The sequence below is a fragment of the Mustela nigripes genome, chromosome 6, assembly GCF_022355385.1.
Source record: "Mustela nigripes isolate SB6536 chromosome 6, MUSNIG.SB6536, whole genome shotgun sequence".
In the NCBI taxonomy this organism is placed as follows: Eukaryota; Metazoa; Chordata; class Mammalia; order Carnivora; family Mustelidae; genus Mustela; species Mustela nigripes.
Window position 1 is genome coordinate 10,839,261 of NC_081562.1, and position 26,145 is coordinate 10,865,405.

At 50.7% G+C, this 26,145-nt stretch overlaps 1 protein-coding gene across 2 annotated transcripts; it reads right to left on the reverse strand.

The window, feature by feature from the left end:
- Positions 1-9,530: 9,530 nt before the first annotated feature.
- NCF4 (neutrophil cytosolic factor 4) lies at positions 9,531-25,608 on the reverse strand. Of its 2 annotated transcripts, none has more exons than XM_059404612.1 (10): positions 25,417-25,603; positions 20,134-20,218; positions 19,603-19,756; positions 17,323-17,393; positions 15,655-15,782; positions 14,454-14,511; positions 13,678-13,776; positions 11,499-11,629; positions 11,196-11,261; positions 9,531-9,904 (listed from the first exon to the last, which is right to left on the reverse strand). In XM_059404612.1, exons 1-10 carry the CDS (start codon positions 25,446-25,448, stop codon positions 9,709-9,711), a joined length of 1,020 nt encoding a protein of 339 aa, XP_059260595.1. In that variant the 5' UTR covers positions 25,449-25,603; the 3' UTR covers positions 9,531-9,708. The 2 variants fall into 2 exon arrangements, with proteins under 2 accessions (XP_059260595.1, XP_059260596.1); XM_059404613.1 differs by lacking the exon at positions 9,531-9,904 and adding an exon at positions 10,670-10,955 and having other exon boundaries at positions 25,417-25,608.
- Between the last annotated feature and the right edge of the window lie 537 nt (positions 25,609-26,145).

Consider the following 26,145-nt stretch of genomic DNA (forward strand, 5'->3'; position numbering starts at 1 on the left):
TGCAACTGTTTTCTGGATTTTGGCTTATGTTTTCCCTTGTGTCTTTGATGAACAGAACATCCTAAGCTTAATGTAGTCAAATGTATTAATATTTATTTATTTTTGTTTTGTTTAAGAAATCCTTCCCTAACCCAAGATTAGGTAAATAGTATCCTACATATCTTCTCAAAGTGTTGATTTTCTCTCTTATGACTCAATACATCTAGAATTGCCTTTGGGGGTAGTTTGAATTAGGGATTTAATCTCCTTTATTTTGTGTTCCACAGAGTTGAGCAATTTGTCCATGCACCATTTTTAACTTTTGTTCCTGTTTTCCCCAATTGATTTGCAAAGTCATCTCTTTTCATATATCAAATACTATGTGTGTATGTATTTCTGGGCTCTTTATTTTGTTCCACTGCTAAACTGTAAATTCCTGCACCAGTTATCACACTGCTTTCCATTTCTATTGCTTAAAAGAAGTCTTGCTTTCTGGAAGGCATGTCTCATCACTTTATTCTTCTTCAGGAGTACATTGGCTATTCTGAGTCTTCTGTTCTTCTATATAGATTTTAGAAAAATTTATTCTTCTATATAGATTTTAGAAAATTTTTTTAAAAATTTCTATATAGATTTTAGAAAAATTTAGAAAAATTTTAGAAAAAAAAATTTATTTTTTTTCTAATTGCATTCAACCTACGGATATCTGTGGTCAATGGGAGGAAACAAAATCTTTAAATGATATTAGTTTCAGATCCATGAACATGGGTTGTCTTCCCATTTATTTTGGTCTTTAATCTTCCAGTTGAGTTTTGTAATCTTATAGCTATAAGTCTTGTATATCTTTAGATTTATTTCCAAGTAGCTTAAAAATTTTATTGATGTGAATTTTTTTCAAATTGTTTATTGTTGGTATATAAAAAGGCAATCAAGTTTTAGTATTAATATCATCTGCCACATAACTAAACTTTATTATCAGATCTAATAATTTGCCTGTACATTCTATTGGGTTGTCTATATAGACAATTATATCAAATTTGAATAATGATAGCTATGCTTTTGCTTTGCAATCCTTATACTTTAATTTCTTTTTATTGTCCTACTGAGCTGGCTAGGACCTCTAGTGTTGCATAGATAGGAAGTACAGAAACTGCTGCTAATATTCCAGTATTTTTATATTACGAGTGATGTTTGCTATAGGTGGTGGGGTTTTTTTTTTAGGCTTTTATTTATTTATGAAAGAAAGAGAAAACATGGGGAGGAGCAGAGGAAGAGGGACAAGCAGATTCCGTGCTGAGCAGGGAGCTTGACATAGGGCCCCACCTCAGGATCCTGAGATTATGACCTGCTTAAAGCAAAGAGTTGGACGCTTAACTGACTGAGCTACCCAGGTGTTCCTGTAGGTTCTCTTGAAGACAGTCTTTATCAGTTTAAGCAAGTCTCTTTATTCCCAGTATAAGAGTTGTGTGGGGGGGGGTGTGTATGTGCATATTCATGTGATTTAAATCATGAATGGATCTCTAAATAGTACCAATTTCCTTTTCCCAAATCTGTTGGGATGACCTATAGTTTTTCTCCTTTAATGTCTTAGGCAGTGGTGAACATTTGTAGATATTTAAATGCAAGACCTCCCTTATATGCCTGGCTTAAATTAATGTAGTCATTTATATTATCTTTTTTTTTGTACTCTACTGCATTTTATTTGCTAACATGTTTTATCCATATTCATATATGCAATTGGCTTATTCTTTTTACTACTTGAACTATCTTTGTTTAGGCATCAAGATAATTCTGTCTGCATAGATGAGTGGGGAAGAATTTTGGCTTCTATTTTCTGGAAGTTTTTTGTCATATTAGCATGATTTGTTCCTTGAATTTTTGGTAGAATTCACCCATAAACTGTAGTGTATGCTTAGTGAGGCACAATACTTCTGCTTCAATTTATTTAATAGTTTTTTAAAGGAAAATTCAGGCTTCTAGTTCTCTTGATAAAATTTTTTTTTTTTTTTTTTTACCAAGGGTCACCTGAGTGGCTCAGTCAGTTAAATATCTGCCTTCAGTTCAGATCATATACCAGAGTCCTGGCATCGAGTCCTCAGTTGGGCTCCCTGCTCTGCCTCTGCCCTTCCCCCAACTTGTTCTCTCTATCTCTCTCTATCTCAAGTAAACAAATAAATAAGTAATATAAATAATAACAAAAAATTTGTTTAGCAAGATATACTATTCTAAGTATTTGTTTTGTATAAAATTTAAAATTAGGATCCATGGTTTTTGACAGATTTCTGCAAGTTTCTTTTAAATCTCTGTTTTATCTGTCATTATGGTCATTTTTCATTCCTAACACTGTTTTGCTTTATCCCCTCTGCCTTTTTTTCCTCTTCATTACTCCTGCCAGAGTCTTTCCAAAGAACCCATTTGGGGCTTTATTCATCTTTTTCTATCGTATTTGTTGTTGCTGTTGACGTTGACTTCTGTGCTTATCTTTGTTATTTCTTCTATATCTCCCTGTGCTAGTTCTATTGTTCCTTTTTTAACTTCTGCTATTGTAAGCTTAGCCTGTAAACTTCCAGCTATTTTTCTTTTTATGCACTTTGTATTGTTATATCTGACCATTAAAACTAAAAAAAAAAAAATCCTCACACATTTAGAAATTTAAAAACACACGAAGTAACTGATAGCTCAAAGAATATAATCACGAGGCACCTGGGTGGTGCAGATGGTTGGGCGTCTGACTTTTGGTTTTGATTCCGGTCATAATCTCAGGGTTGTGAGAACAAGCCCCGTGTCAGGCTCTGTGATCAGCACAGTCTGATTGCATTTCTCTCTCTCTCCCTTTTCCCCTCCCCGCACTGCACATGTTTGAGCATGCTCTTGCTCTCTCTCTCTCTCAAGTAAAGAAATAAATCTTTTAAAAAAAAAAGAATATAAGCATGATTGAATTAAAAGAACACTTACAATTGAGTAACATGAAGATATCAAAACTTGTGGGATATGGTAAAGTCACATTTTTAAAAATTAGAGCTATTTGGGGTCCTTGTGCCACTGAGCCAACAGGCAGATAAAGGAGTCACTGAACTGGCTGGAACTATTGATGCTTATTACCAGAGGGGAGATTAACTTGCTTCTACACTAGGGAGGTGATATCTGGAACTACAGCAATTCATGTGTATGCCTGACAGTATTTTCTTATCCTCTACTCTTGGTCAGTGGCAAACTGAGGCAACTCAATAAAGACAAGACTTCCAAGATCCCAGATCCCATAGAATGAAGTGTTGGATCATCCCACCAAATAAAGGCCCTATTTGGTCAATGTGTTGGAAGAGAGTAAGGGAACAATAAAAAGAATGGTGGGAGGAAGTAGTTGGAACACCAGTTTAGGACCTATGACCAGCTGGGGAGGCAGTGACTATAATAACCATATTATTTAATCCACCCCCCCCCATTTTATATGCAGGATACCTGTGGCAGCAAATGTTTTAGGTTTCAGTTGGGAATATGTCTGTGTTGATATTGCCCTACAATGATATTATAGCTGATGGGACTTTCCACGTTCCGCATCCAAGGCACATGGAATTTTCACTTGGATGAAGGACAAGAGAGGATGGTGGGGGCAAAATGGGTAGATTATGCCAGATATCCTCACGTGCTCATTCCTATCTACTCTACACTCTTCTCCACCCCGCTTTCTGCCCTAGGAACATGACTCGGTGTGGATTGGAAGAGCCAAGTCCTCTGGCTTCCAGGTAGTTCTGGCCATGGGGAAACCCTGTCTCTGGGGAAAATCAGAGGGAGGGAGAGAGGAAGAGGATGATGGAGTCTTTATTTCTCTGATTCTTTCCCTGCAGAGTTACTTTGGGTAGACTATGTCCACCAAGTAAAGGTCACTGGCCCTCTCATAGTCCCCCTCTACACAACTTTCTGCTTCCAGGTTTCATAAACTTTTCTTCTCTTTAGTTCTATAGACCCAGGAATGCAACAGGTCTGTAGTCCTCTCTCTGGGATATGGAGCCATTCTTTCTGGTTCCCCACATGCTACCTCTATATCTATAAGTAGTTCCTTTATTAAACACCCCTTGAATCATCCTAATTCAGGATGCCATAGTTTTCCTATTGGATATTTGATGGTGAGTCAGGAATAGGAGTCTCAAATGAAGAAGCACTTTTGCAATGAAATCTTCTTTTAATGACTTTTTCCAGATGTATTCCATTGACTTAGATTTCTTCTTAAGAAATGTGTTTCTGACCAGTTACTTGTCATTACCTTCCACATGTTATTAATTGCCAACTGTTCGAGGCTATTACCTGATCACAGATATTCACCACTTTGGCAAGGGGAATGTTTTCATCTGTGTTCACCATGTCGTCAGCACCATTATGATTATCAGTCAACTCTTATCTCTATTTAACACAGCTTCAGGAATTTCCCCATCACGCAAGGAGTGAACAACAGATGAATCATAGTTTACCATTTCTTTGCTTATCAGCTGTTCTAACTTATTTACATTTTAGGCTGATAAACTTCTTGTACAAGCATCAAGTTTTCCATCACTGTCTTCTCAGTAATCACAAAAAGAAGTCTTCAAAGCCCTTATGGACAGGTTCATTTTTCAAATATCACCGTACACAGAGGCTGTCAAGTCTCTGGGAATGCTGATTTGTCAGCATTATTCGAAGCATTGGTCATTGTGTAAATAACATTCTGAAGAGTAAACTCTTTTGGGAAGTCATGGAGTCTTGGGCTTCTATGATGATCTCAAGTACATAGTCCGAAAAGAAGTGTTTATCTTTGTTCTAAAATTCTTTGTGCTCAGGCTATAGTACACCCATTTCACTGGGGAGACTTAAATGCTGAAACACTGGTGTTCGTGAGAAATTCAGGAAGGAGGTATGCATGGCAATTTTCCAGGAATGATGATAACATTTCGGAAGGAGGTGTGCATGGCAGTTTTCCAGGAATGACGATAACATTTCATAAGTCATTTTTTCTAGTCCAGAATGCCTACAGTGAGTTGGCAACTGGCACGAAGTAGTTATTAATCGGTCAGAAAACATAGTCTACCCAAAGTAACTGCAACAAAACAACTCGTGTTGTCTTGGTGGCATGATAACGGACAGTAAGTTGCATCCAGCTTTCAAAGACGGCACATGTTCGTTTCTTTCCAGTAAGTTCCACACATATCCTGTAGGTACCTGCAGCACTTGGCAGACCAAGAGGAGTCCACGTTATAGCCAGTTGGTGGCTCCTCATCGACCTTTCTAGAGAGTTTTCTCCCCACCACCAACTGATCCATGTCATAGTTCTAATCAGTTAATATCATAGCAAACCCATTGATGCCATTTTCAGCAGTTTCATTATCAGCAAAAGCTTTTTTACCTCCGATTTTGACATTTTCATGCTTTGGTTATATGTAGAGTCAAAAATAAAGTAAAAAAAAAAAATCACACACCCCCGAGAAAACAAAGTATAAGGGAACAATGGAGGTAAATGTGGCTGTTAAGCATAATTATTTAGCTAGGGGTCAGAAACTGTCACTAAATCTGTGCCAAGTTTACACAAAAGTAGACCATGGGTCTCTAGAGACACTCCCTCCCCTGCAGCCAGGCTGTCTTTTGCTTAATAGTTATCAGGAATATCTTCTATGCTTTTACTTTCAATGTTTCCCTGTCCTTAGATTTTATGTGAGTGTCTCATGTGTATGACACTCACATGGACTTAGTTTTTTTTTTTTTAAATCTACCTGGCAATCTTTTTAAAAAAATATTTTATTTATTTATTTGACACAGAGAGAGAGATCACAAGCAGGCAGAGAGACAGGCAGAGAGAGAGGGGGAAGCAGGCTCTCCACTGAGCAGAGAGCCTGATGCGGGGCTTGATCCCAGGACCCTGAGATCATGACCTGAGCCGAAGGCAGAGGCTTGACCTACTGAGCCACCCAGGTGCCCCTAACCTGGCAATCTTTTAATTGGTGCATGGAATCCATATGTTGTTCAAAGTATCAAAATTATTGATATATTTGAACTTCTTTTTTTTAATCAAGTAACTTTTTGTATCCTACATCTTTTTTCTTCTCTCTTGTTTCTTTCTTTTTCCCCCTGAAGATTTTATTTTTAAGTAATATCTATACCCAATGTGGCGCTTGAACTTACAACCCCAAGATCTAGAGTCATATGCTTTTCTGACTGCATCAGCCAGGCACCCAATTTCTTTCCCCTTTTTAATTGGTTTCCTTTCTTTGTATTCATTTTGACATAAATATTAGTAAATACGTATGTTCTTTTCCTATTCATTGGATGATTTTCATCAAAATTTTACTACGCACATTTAATGTGCTTAAAGTTAATCTTTAACACTGGTTATGCATAGCGTAAGCAGCTCAAAATGTTTTAACTCCACCTCTCCTAAGGCGCATATGGTTGTTATCATCCAACACATTAATTTGTCCTTTTTAAAACCCTAGACATTATACATTATTATTAACTTATATTGATACTGTTTCTTTGCATTCACATGCACATGTGTGAGTCAGGATTCTGTTAGAGAAGTAGGGTCACTAGAAAAGATGTGACTAGAGTTTTGCCTTGAGGATTCAGTCTTCCTCTGCTATGGGAGCTGGTTAAATCTTTCATATGATGCCGTTGCATCTGTGTTAGGTCTGCTAGGCAGGTTGTCAAAAATAGAAGATGCATGTGACTTGAGAGAAGCCAGGACAAACAGAAACCTCCAGGTGCGAGCTGAAACCATGAGGACAACTGTCACATAAGCCTCTGACCACCACCAAGACTCCAGAGAGGGTGACCTGCAGAGGAAACCTGTCCTCTTTGGCACAGAGCTAACTACACTTCCAGCAATGGAGCTGGGACCTGACATTGAAGGGGTTACTAAGAAGCCTGCCATCATTCGAAGTGCTATTCTTTATTGTGGCAATTTCAACTTTCTCTCACTGCTTTGAAGATCTTCTTTTTGACTTTGGTGTTCTGAAGTTCCAAACCATGACCTCGCAGATAAGCAACAATGGGCATGAACTACAGTAGCATCTTTTTACTAAGAAGAAGCTTGCTGCTTCTTAATCTGAATTAAATGTCTCTAATGGCCCATGCCAGTTGGGATCCACACAGGGATGGAAGTTCTTGGAAATATTGTTTTAGCTTAGCAAGTCAACACAAGACAAATCCACCACAATACTTAACATTGCTTTTGCTTATCACATGTTCTTGCATCTCAGAGTGTCCCTCCTGGATCTTTTTCTTCTTGAAGAATGTATTTTAAAGTTACTTTTGGTTCAAGGATCTTGGTGACAAACTCTCAGTTTTTATCTGTACATGTTTTCATTTCACCATCACTACTGAAAGATGGTTTTACTAAGCATATAATTCCTTTTTTTTTTAAGATTTGTTATTTATTTGAAAGAGAAAATGAGAGAGAGAGAGAGAGAGAGAGCATGAGAAGGGGGAGGGTCAAAGGGAGAAGCAGACTCCTTGCTCAGCAGGGATTTCCAATGAGGGACTCAATCCTGGGATTCCAGAATCACGACCTGAGCCAAAGGCAGTTGCTTAACCAACTGAGCTACCCAGGCACTCCTGAACATATAATTTTTGGTCGAAAATTATTTTGTCTCTAAAATTTCGGTGTCATACTATTGACTTTGGTTTCCATTGATACTGGTGAGAAGTCTGCTTATCATGCTAATTGTTACTTAGTAGTGACCTCAACCTTCTCCACTTTTAAAAATCTCCTCCTTGGCTGCAGTGTTTTGGCAGTTTCAAAATGTTGTGGCCAGGGGCACCTGGGTGGCTCAGTGGGTTAAGCCTCTGCCTTCAGCTCAGGTCATGATCTCAGGGTCCTGGGATCGAGCCCTGCATCAGGCTCTCTGCTCAGCAAGAAGCCTGCTTCATCCTCTCCCTCTGCCTGTCTCTCCGCCTGCTTGTGATCTCTCTCTGTCAAATAAATAAATAAAATCTTAAAAAAAAAATGTTGTGGCCAGGAACAGACCACTTTTTATTTACCCTGCTTGTCCAGACAAGTTCCTTAGATCCCCCGCTCTGAGTTTCTGATCAGTTTTGAAGTGCTCCAACTGCCATCTCTTTAAACATTGCCTCTCCATTCTCTGTATTTTCTCTTTCTGAGAGTTTGACTTTTTAAAAACCACATTCTGTTGTTTGTATCTCTTAACTTCATTTTCATATTGTCCAACCTCTTGTTTCTCTGTGTCATATTCTGGGGAATTTCTTTGATTTTTCTCTTTCCCAATGCACTGGTTTTCTCCTAATATACAGTCTAGCCCACCTACTGGGTTTTCTGATTCAGCAGGTGCACACACACACACACACACCTGCTCATGGGTACACACATAGCATGCATGTACATTCCAGCTCTCTTTTGCAAATCTGCCTGGTTATTCTCTTCTGCTTATTCATTTTTATGCTTTGATTCTTTATTTCTTTAAACATTTTAGTCACATAGCTCAAAACCTTGTGGTCCCTGTGACTCTAAAGTTGTTGCTTACTAGCACTGCCTGTTCTCATTTGCAGAGAGTTAGTGATCTTTGACATACACCTTTGCTTCCTCTGAATCCCTCAGCCCAAACTGAGGATGCTTCATTCCAGAGGGGACTTTCTTCTATTTCTGCTTGGAGGTGCGGACGCCGATCTGTCAGGATCACTTCAGCCCTCACTCCCAGGGGCCTTGACCCATCACAAGAATCCCTGGTCCATCCTCCCTCAATATGGCCTCCCTGTGGCTCAAGCAGTCTGACAGCAGAGCTGTCTCCATGATTCAGAACAACTTCCCCCTCCATGCTGTGGGTTCTGGCCCCAGCTGTGACATGGGGGGCTTGGAGGGAAAGAAGAGGGAGGGTCATTAAAGAACCCCACTACTTCTTGTGAGGCTGTGATTCTTTGAAGAGAGTGTCCTATCTAGAGCCCCTCAACCAGTTGCATCAGGCAACATGTTAGAAGCCAACAACTGGATTTGTTACAACGGAGTTTGCAAGGTCTGCTAAATTTCTGTCGAGTGGCTATTTTCTAGTGTGCCATTATGGGTTGCATTGTATCCCCGACCCTCCAGGATATGTTGGAGTCCTAGCCCCCACTACCTCAGAATGTGGCCCTTTGAGGTGATGGGGTCTATAGAGGTGAGGGTCTGTAGCATGAGGTCAAAACAAAGTGCTTCAGGTGGTCCTAATCCAATATGGCGGTGTCCTTGGATGCAGAGACAGACAAGGACAGAGAGAAGCTTCGAAGATCAAAGGAAGGACACTAGGTGAATATGGAGGATGGGAATAACGCAGTCATAAACCAAGGAATGCCAGAGAATGCCAGAAAACCACCAGATGCTAGGAAGAGGCAAGGAAGGATACCCTGATGGGTTTCTTGAGAGCATGGCCCTGCCGACATCTTGATGTTGGTGGACGGGGCAAGGGAACGGGGCAGCTGGAATATAGGACCAATGCCAGGGCCCCCTTCCATATATAAATGACCCCTAACTGACCCTCACTCATGGGGATTTCACTTCCTCTCCTTTCGTTCCTCAAAAGATACTGTCTTTCACAGTCTGAACCTTTGAGATGAAAGGGTTTATTTAATTCCAAGACCAAGTGTGCAGACAGACGGAATACAGGTCCACGGATTCGAACCAGCAGGTCTGTCCCACGCTCCCAGGTTTTCCTGGTCCTGTTCTCCTCCGAGAGCTTCTTACCGAGCATCTCTCCCTGCCCCAGGCACACCATCGGCTCAGGGGACAGTGTTGTAGACCGCGTAGTCATCCTTCTGGGTGATATGCAGCTTCCAGGGGAAGAGGCGTTTCTGGGAGGGGAGACCCTGGGCCTGCCTCACCATGAGCACCACGTCCTCGTCTGAGAGCAGCCTCACCAGATCGCCCTCGGTGTCCCGGTAATTTAGGGCGATGTCTTCCCTCTGGAACTCCCGCCTGGGTGGGAAAGATCAGGGTTGATAGAAGGTCCGGGGGCCCTAGGACTAAGCCTCAGGGAGACAGGGAGTGGGGGCTGAGGAAACTTTAAAGCTGGGGTCCAAGAGTCAGAAGAGGTCAGAGCATGACACAGGCTTTATCCCTCGTGTGGTCCCATTGCACAGATGGAGAAACAGACCTACGGGGGAGAAGGGGCTCTTACAGTGAGTTACCGGCACAGCCTGAAATGCCTTGTGTGTACACGTGCAAAGTTAAGAACTTCCTGGGAAAGGGGAGTGAGTTTGGCCAGGCACATAGCAGAGACCATCAAGCCTCCAAGGGCAACCTGTTTGCAGTTATGAGGACTCCTACGGACTGGGACCATTTTGTGTGGGGTGCACATGGCTGGTGACAGTAAACACTGATATAACCTTCATATAGATAACTCAGCAAATGGGGTTGGAAGCCCAACAGACTTGCAAACACCTTGACTCCAAAATTCCACTTCTAGAAACTCATCGTGAAGCGAATAATTGTACAAGTCACCACATATGAGGATCCCAGCATTCTTTCTGGTAGTGAGAAAGGGGAGGGTGATCCCAATGGCCAAGAAGGGGTGGCGACTCCAGAGCCTCCCCAGAATGACGTCATGCAGCCAGGTGATGTCATAGTTATGCGGTGAGGGTGGGGGTATGCTCGGAGGCCATCTCCATGTACATCTGATCATGAGAGGAGGGATATCTGTATTTCACTTCATTCTACTTTTCTGTGATTTTTTGTTTGGGGTTTTTTTTTTTAAGATTTTATTTATTTATTTAACACAGATCAAGCAGGGAGTCTGATGCAGTGTTGGATCCCAGGACTCCAGGATCATGACCTGAGCCGAAGGCAGACACTTAACCGACTGAGCCACCAAGGCGCCCAACCTTCTCATGTTTTTTAAGAATGAATAGGAATTATTTTCATCATCAGTGGAACAAGGTTATTTCCATTCTGAGGCTGGCTCTCGGGAGGTAGAGTTTCTCTGATAGCAGAGGATCCAAGTCCAAGGCCAGGAAGACTCCAGCTTGAGCTGCAAACCCACACTCATGAACCGTGTGACCTCCTCTGAGCCCCCTTGTATGTCTCTCTGCAGACCCCCACTCATCTCCGACACGGGGGGCTGATATCTGCCTGGTGGGGCTGGGCTGGGGATAAAACAGGAGGCAAAACACCTACGGATGACTCATGCTGTGTTCCTCCTGCTGTTGACTTCTCCGGGGTGTCTGACCCCCGCCCTCTGCCCTCCGCCCTCTGCTTTCCCACCTCTCACCTCATGAGCTGCAGCAGGTCCTTGAACAGTGGAGTGCTGCTGAGGTCCTCGTCCACTGCGATGTCCCTAAGGGGGACAACAGGCAGCGGTGAGGGGGCATCAGGCCAAAGGGGGACATGGGGACAAGTCCGGCAGGACCACGCTGGAGCCTGGCATCTTGTTACCCGGGTATGGCTTATCTGGAGGGCAGGGCGAGCCACCACAGGCTTTTATTTGGACAAGGGGAGATCCGCTTTGGGTCTCAGAGTCAGGAGTGTGATGCAGGGGATGGGGATGGGCAGGGACGGCGGCCGGGCCACGAACTTGGTGGTGCTGATGGTGTCCTCGTAGTAGTAGCAGCGCAGCCAGTTGGTAGGGTCTTCTTCCTCCGGGAAGTCCTTGAGGATTTTCACGAACGACTGTGGGAAGATGCCCGTGGCTCCCCTCACAGTGCCCTGAGGAGGAAAGGAGGGGTTGCCCTGTCAGCAGGAGGAGAGGCTCCAGGACCAGACGTTGCTCCTCCCTCCCGCACATCCCCCAACCCTGCTCCCTTATAACGAAGCAGACGAGGTCGTATGCAGAGGCAGAAAAAGTAGTGGCCGAGGTCACCATGCTCTTCACCCCAAAAACAAATTTCTGTTCTAGAATAGGTCGAGATCTCACTTGATCTGAAAAGCTGTTTTCATTTCATTCAGTCATTCCTGAGTGAGCACCCGCCACGTGGCAGGTTCTGGGTTCGGGGAGGACGACATCCTTGTCCTCTGGTGGGGAGCACGTACCCTGGTGGATGACGGCGGACGCACAGGGAAGTGGGTGAGCTTCACGCTGAGCCAGTGGCCAGGGAACACAGAATGGGGGAGGGGAGGTGGCTCCCTTCACCCACTCACTCATTTATTCATTCATTCATTCACTCATTGACTCTGCAGACAGCACAGAGCAGCTGCTTTAGAGCCAACGGCCCGAAAGCTCTCTCCAGCGCTGGCCACGCACGACCCAGCTATAGCCTGTGCTTTGCCCACATGTTCTCCAATCTTCCCAACTCTAGAGAAGACGTTATTATCCCCACCCCATTTTACAGACACAGATACTGAGGCTCAAATTCGTCTCTTCCCTCCTCCCCAGACCCTCCCCTTAACCTGAGGCCAGAAATCGGCCATCCCACTAACATAGAGAACTTTCCAGAAGACAGGAAGGTAACAAGCATTTCCCATTTCTGGAGAATTTCCCAGCAATACCCCACAGCTATAAGAGCCATAGGGTCCCGAGACAGGGCTCCAGGACAGGGGTACGATCAAAGCTGCCAAGTCCGTGAGAACAACAGACCTCACAGCCCTCTATGCCAGGGGCTCTCGCCTCCCTGGAGTCCGCGTGGGGCCTGTCCCACCATCTTCTTTAGACACCCCCTGCCTCAGGAGCCTCGACAAAAGGGAATCTTGTTTAGGAACAGCAAGACCCAATCTGAATGGCTGGAACAGGGACCAGGGTCTCCCATCTCCCTTCACTGAGTCAGTAGGGGCCACACATGCCTCACGTGGGAACGAAGCAAAGATTGAGACCTTCACCTTCCCAGCAGCCCTGGCACCGGCCAGATGGACGTATCTAGGCCCTCTGTGGGCCAAGCCCCAAACAGCTGCACCTCAGCCAGCCCTCCCAGGACCGCGATGAAGAAACGGTCTGACAGCTATCTCCATTTACAGAAAAGGAAACCACAGGGTTGAGCAAAGTTCCCAAGAAGCTAGTTAAAAACAACTAGGAAATGACACCAGACAGTCCGACTCCAGAGCTCAAGGTCCGCATCACTGCGTTTTCTCGCTGCCCACAAGGTAAGGGAAATCATCCCGGATGACACACCAGTGAGTCTCAGCTGTCGGTGATTTTGTCCCAGAGAGCCAAATGTCTGGGACCCTAGATTGTCAACTGCAGGGCCGCTCCTGCGGTCTAGTGAGCAGAGACCAGGGAGGCGGCTAAACCCCCCAACCAATGATGCCGGGGATGGCCTCTCACTACACCCCCCCCCCCACTGCTGACAACTATCTGGCCCCAAATGTCAGCAGTGCCGCGGTGAGAAGGCCTGTGACAGACCAAGATATCAAACTCAGTAGATTAACAGACTTGCCCAAAGCCACCATTTGCTGGCCTCCGAACCAAAGGCAAGTGTGGTCTCCGCATCTTCTGTTCCAGGCACACTCTTGCCTCCCCTGTGGCTGTAATTCTCAGGCTGCCCTCACCCAGCTGCTCTGACTTCCAGAACTATCCTCAGAGGACATCTCTTCCCTGGGGGCATTCCCTGCGTCTGCCCCCTCTGATTTCTCCCCACAAGCAGACCCAAAACAAGGTCACCTCCAACTTACCTCCATCCTCGCCGCTATCCTTTTTCCCATGCCTACCTCCAACCTTATCCCCACCCTCCGCTGCACCTTCACATTCATCCTCACCTTCTTTATCCCCATCCTCACCCCATCCTCACCTCCAACCTCACCTCCAACCTCACCCCCATCCTCACCTCCAGCCAGTCTTTATTGATCCGGCTGAGAAGGAAGATCACATCTCCGACTTTGAAATTCAGTTCCAGTTTGCTGTTGCCCGTGAAGTCAAACAGGGCCTGGGAGAAGAGAGGCAGAGGAGGGCAGGAGGAAGGGAGCATTCGCCGAGTTCCTGCCACACTGCATTGCGTACTTCAGCGTCTCAGTGAACAGATGAGGGGACTGGCCCCGGGGAGCACGACTGGCTTGTCTGAGGCCACTCCATTTGTGAGCGGAGGAGCCAGAATTAGAGTCCAGATCTCTCTGACTCCAGAATCGTGCTCCTTGCAGAGCTGGTGGGAGGCGCACAGAGAGCCAAGGAGCCAAACTCCGGGGTCGAGCACCTCCCTCAGCCCCCCAGGCCTCAGTGTGGGCTCCAGGGCTCCCATAAGCCCAGAGCACTGACCACACTGTTTCTCCATGTGTGTCCCCAGGGAGCTGGGGGCTCCTGGAGGACTGGGCCTGGTTTGAGTCATCTCTGTCTGACACTTCAGTTACCACCACGGGGCTGGCCTGGAGGAGGCCAGGAAAGCTTGCTGAGGGGATGATGGTTGGCTGCGTTCCCCTCGACCTGGGTGCTCCCCATATCACCTCCTTTCAGCTGGGTTGGGTGCCCCAAGGGCCAAGGCTAAGGCCCCTGCTCCCCGCAGCACCCAGCCCCCGTCGTGGGCACACAGAGGGTGTCCAGCAGGAGGGGCGCAGTGGCGAAGGGTGGAGCCCAGAGGTGAGGGGGGACGCCTGGCCCTGCGGGGGTTACCTCCGCTCGCGGAGCTGCCATGCGGTCAATGATGGCGCCTTGTGGGGACTCGCTCTTGCTGCGGAGAGAAAAGGGAGGCCTGTCAGCCCTCCTGGTTCCCTCAGGGCCTGGCTCCCTGCTTCTGTCCCCAGAGGAGCCCCTCACCAGGGGCAGGAAAGGCGGGGGAAGGAGAGGATGTTAAAAGTGCAGCTACAATCGTTCCTCTGCGCCATCACACGCACGCGCGCATGCGCGCACGCACACCCAGGTTCCTACTGCCCACGGGGGAGGGATTCTATCCTCCTTTGTGGACCAGGAAATGTAGACTCAACAAGGAGGCGGGAAGGAAGATACACATTTGCTCAGCACCTTAGCGTATCAACGCTTTCACACCTCTTCTTCCTTCTACTCCCCGCACCCAACCTCTAATTTTTCAGCCAGGGAAATGGGTTGGAGAGGCAATCTGCACCAGGGCTCAGGGCATGGGCCTGCCATGCGGCTTAGCTGAGATTGAGACCATGCCTGGCTGCGTGCCCCGGAGAGATGGCCAGGAGCCGAGAGGACACTCAGAGACGCTAGCCCGAGGAAGGAGGGAGGCCCTGAGACGGAGGTCAGGGCTCAAGAGCACTGTTCCTGGAATTCTTAGCAGCAGCAGCCCGGCCTTTGGAAGCTCAGCCCTATTACTACTGTAATAGTAGCTCAGGTTTTCCATGATTATTTTCTGCTCAATGTCCCTTGAGCGGGAATGTCCCCTGGGGACCAGTGTGATACACCAGAAGCCACAGCCGGCCCCATGGAACCACATGATGGGGGACAGGACATCCCAGGATCTGGGAATGTCTGTAGAGAGAGCAACTCCTCCCCTCCCTCCCTCCCACCACGCTCTCCAGGCACCGTGAGTTCTGAGGCATCCCCAGTGGGGACTGTGGCACCCAGCTCTCCCCATCAGTGACCCAGCCTCTGTCCTCTGGTCGTCACTGTCACACACAACAAAATGCACCCACCTTGTATCCCTCCACCCTGTGCGTGGTTTTCAGAGCTCAGCTAACAAGCTGAACATCCTGGGGGTGTCCCGGGATAGAACCGATGTCTAGCTTTTCCCTTCCTCCGGGGAAAAGAAATGCCTTCTGTTGGGGGGCATCTGGGTCAGAGCGCCTGGTTGGGGGCACCTGGTGAGGGGCCCGGGGCCTGGCCCATGGGAGCACAGGGGCTGGTCACTTACATTTTCCGGGTGCGTGGCCGGAGCCGGCGCAGGGCCTGGGGCACCTGCTCTGAATCATAGGGCGACTGGTAGAAGAAGATCCGGACATCCTCGTCCATCAGCACCCAGATGGGTAGGCTGAGGAGGCTCTGTGTTTGGGAGAGAACCAAGACGGGGGATGGGGGGGGGCGGGCAACAGAAAGCTCTGGACATCCCGGCCCCTCTCTCCTATCCCCATCCTCCGCACTGGTCCCTCCCTCTCTACTAATGCTTTCTCTGTCTGAGCATAGCAACAAGACATATAATGTTTCATAAGCTTTTCTCCTGGGTTCAAGTTCGGGAGGGGACCGGCTGGCTCAAGGAGAGTCCATTTGGAGAAAGCCTAAAGACCTCCAGACACAACGATAATGGTGACAGCAGGCCAAAGGACATGGTGGTGACTGTCCAGACACGATTGCCTCCTGGGCTTGGAGACAAAAAGGCAGAGATGGGATCCTCCAGGCTGCTGGTAGCTAAGCCTAAGTGTGGGAGGAAGAGCCCCAGCACCATGGCCACACCCCTCCCTCCACAGCTCACCCCTCTCCCAGCCCTGCAGGGGGAGACAGGAGCCTCCAGCCACCTTGAAGAAGCAGCTGCCACAGCGCCCCCTTGAGGGGAGATGTCTCCAGGGCTGTGTCCCAGGGGCTTCCCACTGTCCCTCTTCTCTGCTCAGAGCCCAGGATTCCTGCAGCCACCAGAGAGGGCCAGGGTCTTCTCCTCCTGCCTCCCACCTCCCCTGCCCTCCTCCTGCAGCTCACTCCACTAGGAGTTCTGATCCCGTACAGTCTGGAAGCTCCCGAGACCAGCGAGCTGGAGGCACTGGTGAGGAAACCAAAGCCTAGAGAGAATGAGCAATTCACCCAAATGACCCAAACAGTCAAGGTCAAAGCAAAGACTGAAGACTCCTAGCTCTGTGCCCTTCTGCCATGAGAGTGGAAGGGGAGGGGAAGCTCTCGCTGACTATGAGGGTGCCTCTGTGCTAGGAGGAGGGCTTCCCTCTCCAGTTTCTTAAGGTTACCATCGAGCCAGGGCTTGGATGCCTCTAGTGATGGGGTGCTCACTACTTCACGAGGAATGCTGTTCCTTTTTTGCACAGTCCTGAATGGTAGAAGACCTTTCCTAAACAGCAGTCTCTGCCTTCAAGATGCTTCTTTCTCTGTGCTCCCATCTCCTAAGGATGCAGACAGTTTACAGGCTGGGAAACACCCAAGAGCCTTTCTCTAGTTTGTGCAATGTCACTGTGTGAGAGAGCTGAGGCCCTGGCCCATCCTGCCTCTGTTATAGAGGCCACAATTTTGTGATTTCATGACCCACCTGTCCCCTGTCCCCACTGGGCAGCAGGTACCTTGAGGGCACATACTCGGTCCTATTCATGCTGGCATCCGAACACCTGACACAGACACCTGTGCACACCTGGCACAGACTTCTCGATCCCATCGCTCAGCCACTCTTGTTCCTTGTTCCCTCCCCATCGCTCCTGCCGCACCCTCTGGAACCCTGGGAACACATCTTGTTTCTCTCCCCAGGTCCCGCCTCTGAGGATTGCCGAGCGGCCCCATCAGAGCCAGAGAGCAGCCCCCAGGTCGCCTTCAGGGACGCTACCATCCCTGGGGTCCTCCAGGGGCTGAGATGACACAGCCCCACCGTTACCTTCATGTAGGCGTTGAGGGCAGGAATCCGCATCTCCGCGATCTCCTGTTTCACACCCATGTAGACTTTGGCTGTGGAAATGCAAAGAGCTCTCTTGGGACCCTGGCCCATGACCACGGTCTCTGGACTCCGAGCCGCCCACCCAGGCCAGGAACTCGCTCCCATACTCTGGCTGAGCCTCCAGGCCACCTCCCTTTCAGCTTGCATTCTCTTGCATGTACTGTCGCCAGATGATATTTTTCTTGTTTTACTTCTTTATTGCCTCTTCCTGCACACACACGTGCATGCACACACGCGCACACACACACACACACACGCACACACTCAACGATTCTTGGCTCTAAGAGAGGAAGAGCTTTGCTTTGCCCCAGCTGGAGCCCATCCCCTAGGACAGGGGTCTTCAACCCCAGCTGCATATTTAAGTCATCCACAGAGCATTTAAAAACTTCATTGTGTAGGACTTGCCCCAGGATAATTACATCAGAATCTCGGGGTTGGGGGGGAGACTTGGGCATCAGAATTCTTTAAATCTCAAGGTACTTCGAATACCCGCCCCTCCTAAGGAACCAAGGGTCTAGAACAGTGGTTCTGGTGGTTCACACCACAGTGATTGACCACATCGATCAATATTTGTGGAGTAGCTGAATGAATCATTCCTCAAAAGGAGGGAGAACGGGAAAGAGATGTTGGCTGACCCAAGACAAATGTCCTCTCCAGGAGCCTTAGGTGGGGGCCCCAGGAGAACTGTCCCCCCAAGAACCCCCAACAGAAGGCACATGTCTGGCTCCTGTTGCCTGTGAGATGGGCAGGGGCTGGTCTTGGGCGGTGGTAGGAGCACAGGATCTGAGGTCTGGGGTGGGGAGGCCTTTGAGACTTAGTATCGACAAGAGAGCAGCTAAGGTCAGAGGTCAGATCACCTGGTTGCGGGGAGGGTTTGGGGAGGGAGAAGAAAGCCAGAGATGGCACGGCAGAGAATGCCCAAGAACCTTCCAAGGAGCAGCAGAAGGGGCAGATTCCGTCAGGAGCTGGAGGAGCAGCGATGAGGTAGGAAGAGACCTGGAAGGAGGTCAGGGAGGGCTTCCTGGAGGAGGAAGCGGGACAATGATGGTAAGGCCGGGATAGGCCCACAGAAGTCCAATGTAACGGGTCCTGAAGGGAATTCGGTGGGACTGTGAGAGCAGAAGCCACGCTGGTGGATGAGGAGGGGATGGAAGGAGAAAAGGGGAACAGTGAGCGACTCCCGAAAGAATGGAGATTTTGAGGGCTGTCGGGCTTCAAGGGGGCTTATGGCCAGAAAGCCTCCTCATGGCACAGGCTTGTCTCAAGACAGGAAAACTAAGGCTGTGGGAGAGCTTTGCAGATGCCGCAAGTAAGGAGAAGGCAAGTGTACAAAGACCCACAAGTTGTCTGGAGAAAGTCACAGAGAGGAGGGAGGGGCTCCCTGGAGTCCGGTGGGGAGGCGGGCTCAGAGGGGGAGGGGTCTCCCTTCCCCTGCAGCCCAGAGACAGGGGAGGGGCCGGTGTGAGTTGAAGTGGCTCTGGAGGAGGAAAGGGGAAGCCAGGAGCCCCTGGGGGCAGCTTCAGCTCCTCTGGGACCTCCGATGGGATAGAGAGAAAGTGAGAGCAAGCCAGAGGCAGAGTGTGGAGCCTGAATAAGGAAAGGTCAGGAAGTATCTCTGCTGTTTGTGGAAAGGGTGTTTGTATGTGGCCTGCAAGGCATGGGGGGGCACCCTGAGACCACCCCGCGGACTGAGCACCCCACACCCTCGCAGGGCTCGAGAGGGCAGGTGCCGACCCGCTGGAGATTTGGGTCTATCTGGTGCTCCTGGAAAGGTGCATGTGTGGACCAAGCTGGGGAGAGAGGCCAGGGGGCAAGGAGTGAGGGGGCTGTCCAGAAGCAAAGATGGGGTGCCCACAGGGTCCCAGCGGAGCAGGGAAGCAGGCCCCACCCGCCCCAGGGATCCGCCCAAGCTAAGGCAGCAGTCAAAGGGCAGCTCTCAATCAGGGCTGCAGGGGGCGCTGAAGGTGAGTCCGCCTGGTGAGCAAGGGATGGATGGCCCGGAGGTCAAGGGCAATGGGGCTAGAGGAAGCAGCCCGTGGCTGCCAGGAGGGGCCGTGGATGAAATATTTGGCCTGGAGGCAAACCTGGAGTGACCACCAGGGGCGGCAGAGCTGGAAGGGGAGGCCAAGGGCCGCAGCTCTGTCACGGGTCAGGCTGTCCAGCTCCCCGGGGCCTCAGGACTGGGACGTGCCGCGGGGCCGGCCGGGACGGGCCGCCTACCTGGGAGCGTGGGCAAGCTGCAGGTGAACGGGCTGGTCTTGTTCTCCGGCCCAAACCGCTCCTCCAGCTTGCTCTGCAGGGCATAGAACTGGCGGTAGCGACGGTAGATGAGGTATTTTGAGCCCCCTTTTGTCTTCACCTCGATGACGAACACCTGGGGAGGACACAGGTCAGGGTTTAGGGAGGTCAGGGGCAGAGGAGAGTGGGGGTGTGGAAGGTCCTAGGACTAGAGCAGCATTTCTCAGCCTCAGTATTCACGGGGCGGGTGTGGGGGCATCTCCTTCTTTGGGGTGGGAGGGCTGTCCTGTGTGTGGGGCAGTGCTGAGCAGCCTCTCTGGGCTCCATCCACCAGAGGCCAGGAGCAGTCCCTGACCCAATCTGGAATCCTCAAAAAGGTCTCAAGATATTTAGTACCAAACGCCCCCTGGAGGGCGAAACCGCCCTGTTGCGAACCACCAGGAGAGAAGTTAAAGGGATTGAGAGGGTTGGAGGTTCAGCGGGCAGAAGCTGAAGGTCAGGGGTCTGTCTTACAAAGTAGCTGGTGAAGCCCCTTTTCTCCTCGATGTCAGCGATGTTGGCGGAGATGGCGACGTCGTCGGGAAGCTGCTCAAAGTCACTGAGGAAGACGGGAGAGGACAGTTCAGTTACCACCAGACTGATGGGCTCGCTGAGCCCAAGTGTGCAGAGGTGAACCAAGGGTGTGTCCCGCATTTCTCCGTCAACACCACTTCAAGTGCCGGGCAGCGACGTGGACCAGACTTTGACAGCAAAGGCACTTGGAGATGGGACCCTGTGTCAGTAGTCACGCTAGCAAACTGCTCCCCAGCTGCGTTATTCATCTGGGAGCAGCACATCCAGCAACCTCCTCCGTGTCAAACCCTGGGGGAGGCCCTGGGTCATAGTAGGAAACAAAGTCAACACACGTCCCACAGAGAGAATGGGTCATCATAGCCGAGCTGGGGAAGTCCTCACAGAGGTGGACGAGGCGTTGGAACGGGATCTAGAAGGTCAAACAGAAGGTCGGAGGGGACCTTCGGTCTCTCCAGCTCTGAGCCCGCCTCCCCGCCAGGCTAGAAGGTCAAACAGAAAGTCGGAAGGTCAGGGGAGGGCCTTCCAGGCAGTGGGAACAGCATATGCTAAGATTTCGAGGCACGAAAGGAGTGGGCTCGGGTCTGGTGTGACTGGAGGTGGCTGTGATCAGAGGCTGCACGGGCAGGTGAAGCCAGGCTGAGGAGGGTCTCCAGTGTTGAGCTGGGTAACTTCTTTAGGCCATAGGGAGCCACGCAAGGCTTCAGAAGAGAGTAAAAACAGTAGGATCCCAGCTGTGGGAGGCCAACTCAGGCAGCTGTGTGCAGAGGAAAGGGAGCACAGAGACGGAAGGGACAGAGCAGCCGTTCCAGGCCCCAGAGTGGTGCAGCTCAGAGATGGTGGGGGCCCAAGCCAGACAACAGGGACAGGAGGAATGAACAGACACAGAGACACAACCCTTGGTGGACACTGCTTCACTACTGTGTCCCCTGCTTCTTCCTGCCAATCAAGCTCCATTTTTTTTAGGGTGGCAATGTCCCTAGCCTCAAGGTGATAGGCCATGACTGGTCAGAACCAAACCCAATAATCTCATTCCTATTTCCCAGCCTCCCTGCAGCTAAGACCAGCCACGTGACCAGTTCTGGCCAGTGAGACCTATGAGGAAATCTCCCCTGGGTCACTCCTGGAGACGCCCCAGTGGAGATTTCCTGATCCCAGAGGGAGGAACAGGCGCCCAGCATGGTTTCCTCTCCTTCCCCCTTCTTCCTATCTTGAAAGCAGATGTGCCGTCTGGACCCACAGCAGCTATATTGCATCCATGAGGCAAAGACAGGAGGCAGACCAAAGGAATCTCCGACATCCTGTTCCTGAGGACACTGAGCTGCAGAAGCTCAGTGGACTTCTTGTCATGTGCAAAAATTAGCCCTTACTTGTTTAAGCTCCCATGCGTCTCTTGGTGCCCTGCTGCAGACTTTCACATTTCCAGCAGACATGCTACCAATCTGTGAGTCATTCCTGACTAATGGCCAGCAGGGTTGGGGGACTGTTTGGATCTGGAGGTGAAAGAAAGGGCAGTGTCAAGAGTGACACCTACATGTCACCCATATGCTGAGCAGGATGGGAGGGAAGGGAGGGGTGCTGATGGACTGAGTTTCGGGCATGTTATTGTGAGGCCCTTGGGCCCCCAGGTCTGGGTCTGGCAAGAGCTGGTGTGGCTCTCTAGAGCTCAGTGAAGGCGGTTGGGGGTTGGGGGTGGGGGTGGGTCTCTGCTGGAGTCGGGGAGGTACCCATGTGCCCTTGATTGGTGGTAAGGACCCCCTGGAAGAGCAATCTTTGAGCAGAGGGGGCTGAGAGGAACAGATGGAGGATGAGAAAACACCAGCCAAGGGGACAGAGAAAGAGCAGTCACGGGTCACCGAGTCCCGAGCAACTGGGGGACAGGAGGGGAGTGGGCGCAGGGCTGCCACCTCCCCAAACTGGGCAGGCCCTCAGGGGAGATCGGTTTCCCAGTCTGCACACCCAGTCCCAACTGCTGCTGGTCCCCACGTGGCCTGGGCTGCGTGGGACCTCTGGCTCCCGGAGGACACTGACCGCTGCCGCTGGGCAGGGGGTGACTCAGGGTGGCTGTGGGCAGACAGAGGAAATCCCCACCACCTCCCAGGCGACTTAGTAGCCACTGGCAACCTCCCCACTCGCTTTCCACACAGGCCCCCATGGCAACACCCCTGGGAGAAGCTTCCTCCTCCACTTTCTCCCCAGAGGCTGTGTATTTCATGTTTACTTCATCCGCAACAGGATGGGGCCCTGGCCGGACAGGAAGGAAGGAACCCGAGCATAAAAATGGCCCTGGGCAGGGAATCGGCCACATTGGGTCATAGCCTCGCTTAACAGTTCCCTGAGTGTGTGCTATGTGCCACATGCCCTTCTGGCATCTTTTTTTAACAGGCAGGGAAACTGAGGCACAGAGTGGTTACAGAACCTGCCCAAGTAAATCGAGAAGCTGAGATTCGAGCCTAAGCAGAATTTTGGTCCCAAACACCTCCACACTGCTCCTAGTTCGCTGCCCCAATAGCTTGCTGCACGAACGTACATAAACCCCAGGTTCCCCCAGCCTCAGTTTCCCCATCTGAGGTAATAATAATAACGGTAATAGCAAACCCTTGTTAGCACCTAGCGAAGCTCACACACTGTTCTAAGCATATTTGGACATGGCCTCTGCGCTCCTGGGTATCATGGCTGAGGGAGGGAGTTTAACACTAAACAAATAACAACATCCTTTTAATGGTCAGAGAGGCTGTGAAGGAAAAGCACATGGTGTTTTGAGCTATCGCAGAGCCCGGCCGTTATTATATCCCCTCCCACCCCCGGAGGACTAGTAGTGCAGTGGGCAGGAGAGCTTGGCAAGCAGGCACTTCAAAGACGAGGCTTACATCCATCAGAGAGAAAAGCAGGGTGCTATGCATGTCCGAGGTTCATGGCTCACTCAGATGGAGAATGGTCGGAGAGGGCTTCCTGGAAGAAGTGGGGCTGGAGTTGGCCACAGGACAACAGGCAAGGGAAACCAAGTGCAAAGGCTCTAGCCATGCCGGGGTGGGGTTGGGGAGAGGGACGAGTGCAAGGAACTTTGGGGCGGGGGCAGTCTGGGAGGGGGAAAGTAACTCGAGACACAGGCAGGGCCCATCAAGAAGGCCCTGCGCCTTGCCCTGGGCTGCTGGGCAAGGGAGACTTACTCTGGGAAGATGTGGGATGGCACGGGTCAGAAGGTCTCATCCGTAGCAAGGCCAGCCCCAGAATCCCCATGAAAGCAGGGACCTTGCTCCCTGCTATACCCCCGGGGCCCAGAACAGCTCCAGACACACAGTAGAGGCTTCGGGTGAGGCCACCCCGTGTCTTAGCGAGTCCTCTGGTGGTCAGCCTGGGAATGGCCGGGCTGCCTGCTGCACCAGGAGGGAGGCAGGGGCGCAACAAACCGGACTAGAAATCCCCCCCAGGAGAGCCACTGCCCTGCAGAGCTCAGCCAAGACCCCTCAGAGCTGTCGGGAACCCAGGTTCTCCAGGGCCCCGCTGCTCTGGGTTCCCACGCACCAGCGTCATTCATGCAAAGTCCACCGTGGAACCTAGACGGGAGGGGCTGATGGAGACCTAGAGAGGCCCTCAGGGGACAGCTAGGTCACATTTGGTGGCTCCCGCACACAGTAGGTGCTGAAAACATGTTTGTTGGAACCAAACTCGCTACCCCAAGGCAGTCCTTTCGAACTCTGGACGGGTGGGGTCTGGGGTCTCTGAAAGTCCTGCTGGATCCTCGCCCTTCCTTCCCGGCCTCCACTCTGACCTCAAGCAGAGCACAGGGTCCCCGAGGGGCAGGGAGGCCTGTGACTCCGGGACCTGGCACCATGCCCTATGAAGGGAGGCAGGAGGGCACCCCTTCCACCTGCTCTGAGGGCCAGAGGGTTCTTTGGCTGCAAAGAACCAGGGAGCGGGAGGGAGGGAGCACCCCCGGCCCTTGCTGGTGTCCTGTCTTCCTCCACATTCCCTGAGAAACAGGAAGTGCCACGAGCTTTGCATGGGGGCCACTTCCCGTGTGTTCTCAGGTTCGACTTGGTCTCTGGGGAGAACCGGCGGGAAGGAGAACCTGGTGGGGCAGCCCCAGCCCCAGGTACGCCCACCAACTTATCAAGGCCCTTCTGGACCCCCACTCTGGGCATCTGCATCTGTGGCTCCCCCCTCCTTCCCTGAGAAGCTTTCTTCTGACCTTCAGTCTTTGGAAATTCCACCTCCAGCCCCCAGACTCCACCAAGGACCTTTGCCACCCGTTTTGACCTAAACCGGGCTGACCCCTCTGCGGCCACCCTCGGAATCGCCTCCACACAGTGGGCACGCTCTCTGATGCCACCTGCTGCTCCGGTCCAGGGCAGGAGCCAAGCCCCGTGTCCTCAGGTTCCCCCACGCCTCAGGGCACAGTCTTGCTGAGAGATGGGGGTAGGCCCTCGTGGGGCCGTGCTGCAGGGGGACCCTGTGGGAGGACTTTCTGCCTCGGTCCTCATTTTTCTCATTGGCGGGATTGGACTGGAAGGATCCAAGGACACGCTCCCATCCAAAGATCCACTCAGTGAGTCACACACTGGGCAGGATTTCTGGAGCACGTAGTCTCTCCTCGTGTTGTTCTACATACTAAGGATACAGCAGGGACTGGGGGGCACGTACCCTCCTGGGGCCTGTTGATGGGGGAGTCGGCGATACAGAAAAAGAAAGAGCCAGTATAGACTATTATGTCAGTGGTCTAAGGACTCTGCAAAAAAAAAAAAAAAAAAAAAAACCAAAAAACAAAAACAGGGCGAGCGGTCTGAGAGCGATGCAGAGGCTGGGAGGGAAGATTTTGACATTTGAGGCAGACCCTGGATAAAGAGGAAGAAACCAGATCCTGTGGTTCTCTTTGAACAGAAGATGGAAAGCCATTGCTGACCACGGGGGCAGCGAGCCCGGCCTGGGACCCAGGACCCCTGTCCAGACGCTAAACCCACTCCTGTGTGACCCTGGGAAAGTCACTTCCCCTCTCTGAGCCTCGGGTGCCTTCATCTGGGCCTGAGGGAAGTGAGCCACAGCTGGAGGCTTCCTTGAAACACTTCTAAGAATCTACATTTCTGAGCATTCCGGTTCTGACTCAGCTCCGGCCTCTAGCTTTTGACTTTGGTAAGTGGCTGCAGGAGGGTGGGCCTCTGTCCCCCAAGGCCTGCTGGGAACAGGGACGGGACGAGGCCCGGGGAGAGCACTGTGCCCTGCACTCACCTCTCGGCTCGCAGCTGCTGGGCCAGGGCCATGGTCAACGGTGCTCCCAGGGAGAGGGTGGCGAGTCTCACCTGGCCAGGCCTGGGCCGAGTTCACCTCTCACTCACCTCCAGCCACCCTGCGTCTCTGCTGTGGTCCTGGGAGTCCCCAAGAGCCACCCCTGGGGAGGCCCCACCCCTGTGTCTTTCATTTAGAAGAGGCTCCTCCTCTGGGCTCTCTAGGTCTACTCTTGGCCCGCACTTCCTCTTCCCCACCTCCCAGCTGCACTGTAGTTTGGGGAAGTGCCCAACCTTGGATGCTGGGTTTGCAGGAATCCACTGATTCGGGGGGCTTTGAGGACTTCCTCCATGTGATTTCTTGGTGCTGGGCCGCCGTTGGGCATCAGAGAGCTCCACTCCAACAGAGGCAGGGTCCCTGGCCTGGCCCAGCCACCAAGGGTCCTTGTGAACTTGGAGAGTGACTTCTCATCCTCTGGCTCATCACGCCCTACCCTCTTACCCTCAGTGTCAAGCCTTTGCCTAAACTATTCCCTAGGCTTGGAGTGCCAGCTTCTACCTTGCCTGCCATCTCTCAAGCTCTGGGCAAATGCCACCTCCCCTGGGAAGCCTCCCTGGTTTCCCCAACACAGTTAGCCTTAGCACAGTCGCCTCTGCCATATAGAGTATAAATTTCAGTCAGTTTATGCTTCTGTCTTCCCCTTACCCAGGAGCTCTGGGCTATCCTCTCCTT

Excerpts from the sequence above, each read along its gene's own strand:
- NCF4 (XM_059404612.1), bottom strand. The coding sequence starts at position 25,448 with ATGGCCCTGGCCCAGCAGCTGCGAGCCGAGAG. Across the intron at positions 17,394-19,602 it reads CAGCTTGCCCACGCTCCCAG|CCAAAGTCTACATGGGTGTG; the intron begins GTAGGCGGCCCG and ends GCATTTCCACAG. Across the intron at positions 11,262-11,498 it reads GACACCATCAGCACCACCAA|GGACATCGCAGTGGACGAGG; the intron begins GTTCGTGGCCCG and ends TGTCCCCCTTAG.